At 53.6% G+C, this 9,149-nt stretch overlaps 1 protein-coding gene across 5 annotated transcripts in view; it reads left to right on the forward strand.

The window, feature by feature from the left end:
* The window catches only part of EMID1 (EMI domain containing 1), a 75,932-nt gene extending 68,361 nt beyond the window's left edge, over positions 1–7,571 (forward strand). For 2 of the 5 annotated variants that reach the window (XM_020800862.3, XM_072983737.2), the window contains exons 14-15: positions 5,236–5,326; positions 6,765–7,571. In XM_020800862.3, coding sequence (XP_020656521.3) covers positions 5,236–5,326; positions 6,765–6,904 — 231 coding nt within the window. In that variant the 3' untranslated portion in view covers positions 6,905–7,571. Of the gene's footprint in view, positions 1–2,124; positions 2,210–5,235; positions 5,327–6,764 lie in introns of all 5 variants that reach the window. The other 3 variants (XR_012081995.2, XM_020800864.3, XM_020800866.3) reach the window with 3 other exon arrangements.
* The last annotated feature ends 1,578 nt before the right edge of the window (positions 7,572–9,149 follow it).

Raw genomic sequence — 9,149 nt, forward strand, 5'->3', positions numbered from 1 at the left:
GCTGGTCAAAGTGGTTTCCTCAATTAATTTCATTTTTACACCAGCGTTCTTTCAGGGGAACAGGTTAGGGTGACCTACAGTTTGCCTGTAAAGCTGGGATTTGCTCTATGTAGCTTTTCCTGAGCACTTTATTGGAAAAAAAAAAACAACTTTAAAACAAACAGCAACCTGGTTAACTTCAAGAATAAATGATTAACCAGTCAAAAGGCGACTGGGGCATTTAGCCCACCCCCTGAATCAACGACAACACCATCACCCTAAAGACACCTTGATTTGAGAAGTAATTAGTGCCTACCTGCACAACCTCACTTCGTCTAGGGGCCTTTCAGTGTGTTGCACTACAACTCCCATCATCCCCCACCAGCCCAGCATGCTTGGCAGGGGATTGAAAACCTTGCTATTAAGTACAAAGGAAGGGCAAGCGCTTCCGTAGGGCTTCCCTCCCACACTCCGGATAGCGCGCTCCCCACCGGGCCGGCCCCCATTTTCTGTCCCTGGGACCCTTGGAGGCCACACATAGGGTCAAAAATCCCTTTTTAAAAGGCAAAGAAACAAAGGAAATAAAAGAAAAAGAAATTGGAAGCGTCCGGCAGCCCCACTCTCACATTTGGAAAAGGTATATTCTGGGACATTGAAAAGGGGGCTGGCGGGCTCTCTTAAAAATGAATCCCCAAGTTTCTGAGAGATTCAATTCCCCTTTTTTCCCCTTTCTGCCAGGAAAAAGTGAGGGGCTAACGGGAGAGCAAGGGGGCTGCCCAAATTGGGGGGGGGGGGGAGAGACTGGAGATGGTGCTTTCTTCTGTCCTCTTCCTCTGCCCCAGTCCTCTCTGTCTTGCTCCCCTCCTTCCTCCTTTTCCCGGGACATCGTGGAGAGGAGACAGGCAAGAAGGGGCAGGGGGGAACTCCCAGTTTGAGATCCGGATGTTGTACGGGATGCTCTCTTGTGCTGAGGTGCGCTCTGGCTGGGACCGAGGGAAGCAGGTGGGTGTAGAGAATCAAGACAAAGGGGTGGGACCGGCCGCTGGGGAAGGAGAGAGTCTGCACTCTTTAAGGGGAAGCATTTAAGCAAGAAGCTGCGGAGAACCTCTTTGGGGACCTTCCAAAGAGGTCTTTTAGAACAGTGTCCCCCCCTCCTTGGGTCCCCAGATGTTCTAGGACTGCAACTCCCAGAGACCCCGGCCAGCACAGCTGGTGGCGAAGGCTTCTGGGAGTGGCAGTCCAAGAACGTCTGGGAAACTGAGGCTGGGAACCCCTGCCTTTCAATGTCCCACGCCAACTCAAGGTCTCTCTGTACGACACGAGTTATTTCAGCCAGTTGGATTCCCCTTTCGTGAGTCCCTCTGAAGGAATCTGGCAGGAGGACCCACTCCACGTTCTCTGCTGCGATTCAGGGTGGGGTGGGGTGGGGGCTGCGATGGAGCCGCTCTGCGTAAAGGAAAGCCGGGGCTTTGAGTTTGCAAAACTTCTGCCGTTAATGACAAGACCTTTTGGGATGTCAATTATTCATCGGGCTGTTGTAAGCAGAGGAAAGCCAGCACACCACCTCGACCATGGCAGTGTGTGGAAGCTCTCTGATGGGGAGTTTTAAGTGCCGCACCAAACTAGAAGCCCCAGGACTCCCGAAGATGGAGCCATGGTGGCTAAAGTGGGATCAGATGGCTGTAATACGGGAGGGTGGATACACCCAGCGAGGGTGGTGATGACCATCAGCAGTGGTTAAAGCATGGATGGAACCTTGGCCTGGCTCACTCTTCCTGCCTCCTCTGCTAACTTCTCTCTCTCCCCTTGATGCAGATGGACCCTAAGCTGCACCAGCTAAATGCCCCCCATAAGCCTGAGCCTCCCCACCTCCCTAGAGAACAGCGAATGCACGACAATGTCCCTAATGCACTGACAAAGATTGATCTCCCCCCCCACTTCCCATCTTGTCTTAAAGTTTGTGCTTCTTTACACACATGGGGGTGGGGGGGCAAGGGGTTTGGTCTTGATGGCTGCCAAAGAGTAGGACTGGAGAAAGGGCCAGCCCCTCCCCCTCCTGCTTCCTCCGACGCCCCCCTTCCCTTGCACCCGTGCCCACCCCGTGTGCGCTCCCTTCACGCCTGTATCTGTCTCTTTCGTCCGCAGGGGGAGGGGTTACACCAGCTCCGAGAGGCTTTGAAGATTTTAGCAGAGAGGGTTTTAATCTTGGAAACAATGATTGGGCTGCATGGTGAGTAGAGACAGAGAGAAGGACAGATGCCCCCCCCGCCAGGTCAGGAGGTTGCAGTGAAAGGAGGGGGGGATTCTATACGTGGGTGTGGAGGGGGGGCACCAGGACAGGCTGAGAACAACAACCCCCCCCCCCCCCGCAGGCCTGTAGGGTGGTTTTTCTCCCTGGGGCTTCACACCTCTCCCCTGTTCATAAAGCCCCTGGAAGCTCAAGCAGAGCACCCATTCTGACTTCTGCCTTTCTGGGCTTCGCTTGCGGGTGGCAAAGGGAAAAAAACTTGGATGTGCCAGCTGTGATGTCATCGTCGGGCAGCCCAGCTGTGCAACCTCATGACGGAGGTGGGTGACTCTTAATTCTCCAAGGGATGGGGAATAATCCACTTCCGGTTTCGGTCTGAACGTTGCAGGAGCTCTCCAAGGTGCTGAACGTCATGCCCCCAAAGAGGTCCAGGACCTTGGAGAGCTCCTGTAACTCTCAGGCAGAAAGCGGAGTGGATTCGTGACCCCAGTGAACGGAGAATTGCCCGCATCCATCCACTTACATCGGAACGTGCCCAGTATATCCAATAACATCATAATTCTGTCCGAAGGTTTCTCCTGCAGGTAGAAACAGGAACTCTTTGCAAGTAGACTGGGAGGGCAGAGGGAAGCCACACTTTGAACCTCCCCAGGGACGCCTCGTCCAATTGCCATTAAAAGTCAGAGGAGCCCTACTGTTGATGTGAGGCAGGAGCCTCGGGCGGCAGATATTATGGGGTGTTAGAGGGCAGAAGCTAGGCCTATGACCCGACTCATGCTGAGGCCCCTAGGCTAGGAGAGCCACCCTTAAATGTGGTAGAATCCCAGAACTCAGAAAAGTTAATTTAAAGAAAAAAACTGTTCTACAATCTCTCACAATCACTGTCTCTGCTGGCTGGAGGATTTTTTTTTAAAAGAGAAGGAACTTTTTGTCCAAAAATGCCAACATTAGACATTTTGACCACAAAGCAGCCACTCCCCCTGGGCAATGGGAAATGTTGATTCAATCATCTTTTTCTAACCATGTAGAAAGTTTTGTGTGTGTGTTAAAAAAAATCCAGATGAACAATTCCATTCCCTAATTTAGTAACGCTTGAAGGTTTGACACTCGATTCCAAATGTAAGCCTGAAAAGGGGCAATTTTAGCAGCTACTGCTAAGTGTATTCTGTGGCTGAAGCATTCTCACAGGCATGACCGTGGAGCAAACTGGGGGGTTGGGGTCTTGGGGGGGGCGAGGTGAGAAGCAGCGCAGAAGCTGGGCCTCTTTGCATTTTGAATGTGCAGGAGGAAGAAGCAACCGCTCGCGTAATTTCTAACACAGAATCCAATCTCTGCAAGAGAGCAATCTTAGGCAGGGTCATTCAACAGCGGGTCCCACCAAATGAGTTTCTTCCCAGGTAAGTGTGCAGTGAGAAGGACATTGGGATCCCGTTGAAGGAACGATGGGAGCCTAGTCACACAATCACAGGCAAGACAGGAGTGGCCTGAAGCTCCTTCCTTAAAATAAAAGAGATTAAGATATGCCAAAACCTTCAAATTGGCTTTGAGAATGTGCATCGCCCTGTGCTGTTTACTCTTAGTTCTGCTGTACGGAACGGAACTGTGGACCTTAACAGAAGCTATTGGGGAAAGGATAAAAGCACTGGGAGTGTTGTATCTTTTATTGCAGGACGCTTAGGGCTTCCTAGATTGAGAGGGTGCCCAGCAAAGAAATGCTAAAGCAAAGGAATGAAAACGAAGGAATCTTAAAATGCATGCAATGCAGGAAGCTAGAACCCTTTGAAGTACCGATGGTTATAACAATTACATGCCATCAAGTCGATTCCAACTTATGGCAACCCTTTCCAAGGTTTTTAAAGTGCATGTGTGTGCATCTGTATATATGTTATTGACCTCAGCTGGCCATGGAGCCCCCAGAAACACTTCCCCCTTTTCAGCCTAGACTAGAGGGCTCCACCTGGCAGGGAAACCAGGATATGCCTGCTTGGTTCTGGAGATGCAGAGTCCCCTGGACGGGGCAACAGCTTCTGTGATAATTTCCTGGTGCCATGATTCTCCAGTGTAGCTATGTTAAGATTACCATCCTTTTCACCCTGATCCAGGACGCAGAAGGCTTAGGCGCCTGCTTATCTGTTTGGTGTATTTGTAGGTATCACGCACAAATCGTGCAAATGGGTTTTTTTTCCTCTGGGGTCGGCATAATAAATGTCTGAGAGTCTTTGCTGATTTACCCCCCAAGTTCCAGCGGGTCCAAACGTTCGCCATCCCAGAGGCAGGATGCAGCCAGATGCAGGATAGCTGGCAGTGGAGGGTGGCTGCTCTTGTCGGTGTTTAGCAGGGGCATCTGGGGCACCTCTGGATAATGATCTGCATGCCCCCGAACCCTGCAAACAGGGGGGGATCTGATCACCAGAGGACCCCTTTACGGCAGCCTCCTCCCCCCCCCGTCTTCTCTGGACAGGGCGGAAGAGTAGCCTTAGAAACCCTCCTTCTTTCGGGAAAGCCATTGGACTACCCTGTCCAGCCGTTTAAGCCCGTGAAGCCCATGGGGTGGCGTGTCACTGGGCTTTGTAGTCCTCCAGCATCGTTGGGGGTCGGGTTGCATTTTACTTGCTCCCCACCCTTTGGTGAACCGAGGGGCGGCTTTCTTCCAGAGAGGCCCAAGGGGAAGGCACAAGCCAAGGGGCCTCCCTGTGTGGCTGGGACTACAAATCCCATTATCACTGGCCACAGCCTCTGCTGGCTGGGAACGATGGGAGTTGGAGCCCAACCACCTCTGGGAGGTGGCACTTCACCGAATAGATAGGGGACTGTTTCTGGATCCTCATCCTTTCCTTGCCCCCCCCGCCTCCCCTTCCACCCCACAGACTCCCCTCCTGCCCCTGAGCCCCCACCCCGTGTTCCAGCCCCCACATTCATCCCTCCTTTCCCCCCCAACCCTCCCCCTCCTCCCCACGCCGAGGGTGAATGACTCTCTCCGCTCTGCTCTTCTTCTCCGTCCCCACCAGGCCATTAGCTTACAAAGCTTCCTAGAACAGCAGGCTCAGCTGGAGCTCCTGGCGAGGAGGGTCACCTTGCTGGAAGCTATCATCTGGCCAGGTAACAACCACACACCCACACATGCCCCCCCCCCAAGCCTTTGCCCTCTCCTCTCCTCTGTCCTTCCTCGGCATGATGCATCTGTCAGGGCGGAGAGATGGTGCCCAGGAGCAGAGCCCCACGGCAGCGTCCAGGGGCCGTCTGGCTCTCTTCCCCGCCCCGTGTTGCACCCCAAACTTTGCATGCCACGTTCACCACCACCACCCTTTCCCCCCCCTTTTGCATCTGCCCCCCCTTACTTCCCTTAGACAGCATTTCCTTGTTTCGGGGGTCCGAGCATGATTTGGCCTTTCCAGACCCCTGCCTGCCTGTGGGGCGGGGTGTGTTGGGTGGGGGGGAAAGGGGTAAGAGGGAGGGGTCCTTGCTCTGGGGAAAAGTCTCGACCTCCCTCCCGTCCCCCCACCTTCCGCATGAAGAGCAACGGAGGACTGATGGCATGAGCGGTTTGATTCTGTGGGACGCCTTGGCCCCGGCCGTAGCATCCATCCGGGCCTCCCCCCTCTGAAGCTTGCATGTGGAGGGAACCTGGAGGCCGGATTCCCTGGTCCCTCTCGCCCGCTGCGTGATCCCAGTGGCTGCCAACTGGAAAACTCTAGGGCGCATCCGAGCCGGACACGAGGGGCCCGGCTTTCTCCCGGTCCCCAGACCCTCGCCCGCCAGCCACGCAGAGAGCGTGGGCTTCGTGCCGAGGAGCCCCGTCTAGTGAGGGTCGGTCAACGGCCCCAGCCTCCCTGCCCAGTCCTCCGGGTGAAGCAAAGGCGAAGAATCTGGGACCCTTCAGCAATCCGCCACTTGCGTCCCGAACCATGAGCCACACGGGCGGTGGCTGATGGGATACGGAGGCCAACGTATGTTGCCTCTGCCACCGAGCTTGGAAACGTACCTATATAGCCTATATAGAGGATGACAGGCTGACGTCATCCGTCACCTGAGTTGACAATTTGGGACCCAGGCCATCTTCCTGGCGTGGCTGAGGTCCGGAGGGTGTCGACACGTGATGATGTTTCTTCGTCTTAAGAAAAGCTTTCCAAGTTCCCTTGCCACTCCAAAAAAAAAGGGTAGATTCTGCCTCAGTTTTTGATTGGTCTTTCTTTGGGCCAGGGCGCGGATGGCTTCCAGGCCTTCCCTTTTTGGAATAAAAACCCTGCAGAGGAAGTCTTTTGAAAGACAAAAGGCACAGGCATCCACTCGCTTCTCCAGAAAGGTCATTTCCCTTGTTTCACTCACTGGGCATCTTCGGGACACCTTGAGCTGGTGACATTTTGCCAGGGACTCCCCCCCCCCAGACAGATTTTTACACCCATAAGGACTAGAAACTGCTTTTCTTTAAAACAAAAAGCATACACACCCAAATACTGTGTTTCTTGAGTTGCCACGTTCTACGGCAGGTGAAAGGAAGCCCTAACTCTGCCTTTTCCTCCTTTTCATCCATGGGTAGAACCAGAACTCGGCTCCGGCCTCGGCCCCGTCTCCACCGGCGTGCCCAGCTACGATCGTGGCAAGCGTGATGACAGCCTGGCGGCCTACAGGATGATCTCCCGCCACCTCTCCCAGATGAGCGAGGACGAGAGGAAGTGAAGAGGGAGCATCGGGCGGAAGGTGGTCACGCCTAGGGTTGCCCCCCCCCCATCCCCAGGCCTAGTGCTTCTCCTCCCCCCTTTGGACTCTCCAGGTGGAGAAGCAGTGGGGGGAGGCACATCGCCAGCAGCATGCCCAGGAAAGGAAGGGGGGGAGGCCGCACGCTTGCTTGCTTGCAACCCTGCTTCATATTTATTTGTTCTTTTTTGCGCAAGGGGCTGCAACCGATGCACTGGGGCTCGTGTGTGCCCCTGATGGGTTCACGCTCTACCGGCTGCCCCCCCCCAGCTCCACGCCTTTGTCCTGCAAGGGGAAACGGCTCACCCCACGGTGCTATGGGACAGGGCTACGGAGTGCTCACCTATCCTGGCTCCCTTCCATGGCTTATTGCTTGCTGATGCTTTCAGATGTTGACCGGCTGATTTGTCTTGCAGCTACGGCTCTATATTGTATATCCTCACCGCCGTGTTTTGGTCTTTCTACCCAATGGCTCCTCTTCCCTCTAAGCCTAGCCCGAGGCAGGGAGGAGCAGCCCTTTCGGGCGACTGTTTGGCCAGGCCAGTGTGTCCGGGGGGGGGGAATGGGCGTCGGGCTCCCTTTGGGAGGTACTTCTATTGTTCCAAGGCGTCGTTTTCCCTGGCTGGGAAAATAAATTTTTTCCATCCTGCCTGACCTCCTGGTAGCCTTTTATAAAGACGGGAAGAGGACCCTCTTCTCTTGGTTTGACCGAGAGCCCAGCGCAGTCCTGTCTCCCGCCATGAGCAACCCCATGCCTCCAAGTGAGAAAAAGCAAAGCGTTCTGCTTATATACGACCCTGTACTGTTGAAAGCACTCTTGGGGGGAGGTTATAATTGCTGTATTTTTCCGTGTATAAGACACCCCCCCACTTTTCTAATCCAAAATTAAGAAATCTAAGTGGGGCTTAGCAAGTGTGGGGGGAAAGGGATCAAAGCGCTGCAGGATTGCTTTGATCCCTGCTTCCCCCTCCACTTGGTTTTGTTCTCAGCTTACTTCCGTGTATAAGACGACCCTCAATTTTTAGTCTAAAGATTTTAGACAAAAGTATAGTCTTATACACTGAAAAAATACGATAAATGATGCAGGCTACGCGCATGCACACACGCCACCCTCCTATTGACCAGTGCCTGGGGTGTCACTGAAGTGCAGCCAGCCTTCCATGTGAAAGCCAGGCCACCTCAGCGCTGCCCATGATGACCGGTTGCCCAGAGGCATCCTCGGCACCCAATGGCTTCTCCTTGCCCTCTCCCTCATGGGCTGAGCGGCTCATTTCCACACAGCTTCGATAGAACAGCTGGATGGCTTTGTTGGAAAAAAAATTAAAACCCACCCATCGGGGAACGGTAGAAGATGATGTTTCAAATGATCCCACCAGAGAAACTTACTTTTTTGAGTTGCAATTCACAGAATCCCCAGATAGCCTGACCAGGGGTTAACGGGAGATGTTTTTCAAGTTTCCAAGGTCTGGTGACGTCATTCCTACACCTTGTGCATCTGGGCCACCTTGGACAGGGAGGTAAATATGGAGCAACAGCAACTGTAGGATTCAATGGTTAAATAAAGGTGGTGGTGATTCACGTTTTCATCAGGAGCCAGCCCTATCGACGAGGAAGGGCTACTGGTCTGGAACTGCAGAGCCTCCAGGCCTGGGATGTGGCTGAACAGCTCAGCTGGGAGGAAGCAGGAGCTGATTCTGTCTAATCAATACCAGGATTTCAGCTGATAAGGGGAGCCAAGTCTATGCAAGGGCTGGGGGAAGGTGCCCGGCCAAGGGGCATGGGGAAGGAATGGGTCTCATCTTTTAAGTCTTTCCCAGGCTGGCCTCTTTCTTACACAGCATTGCAAGAAGTCAGACCTTGAGAAATCAGTTCCATAGGCTTTCCAGGAAAGAAACCCTTATAAACACCTTTCCCACTGCCGATTTGGCTCTGGAAGGTGGTTTGGGTTTTTCCCCCACTTCTTTAAATCCAACTCAAGGGTCAATTAAAGTACTCCAACTGGGGGGGGGGGCAGGCTCTGACACAGAATAGAACTCTGTAGAGAAAGCCTTGTAGCACTATGCCCTCTGCAACGAAGCCAGGTTCAGTATAATACAATCCTCCGTCCTGGGAGATCAAGGGGGGGGGGAATCATAAAAACCATGGAATGCAGGAGAAAGGGTGTGGATCTGGATCAGGTCCAGCCGTGCATTGCCTGCCGAACAACAACCAAAAAAGACAGTGGCAA

The sequence above is a fragment of the Pogona vitticeps genome, chromosome 14 (assembly GCF_051106095.1).
Source record: "Pogona vitticeps strain Pit_001003342236 chromosome 14, PviZW2.1, whole genome shotgun sequence".
NCBI lineage: Eukaryota > Metazoa > Chordata > Lepidosauria > Squamata > Agamidae > Pogona > Pogona vitticeps.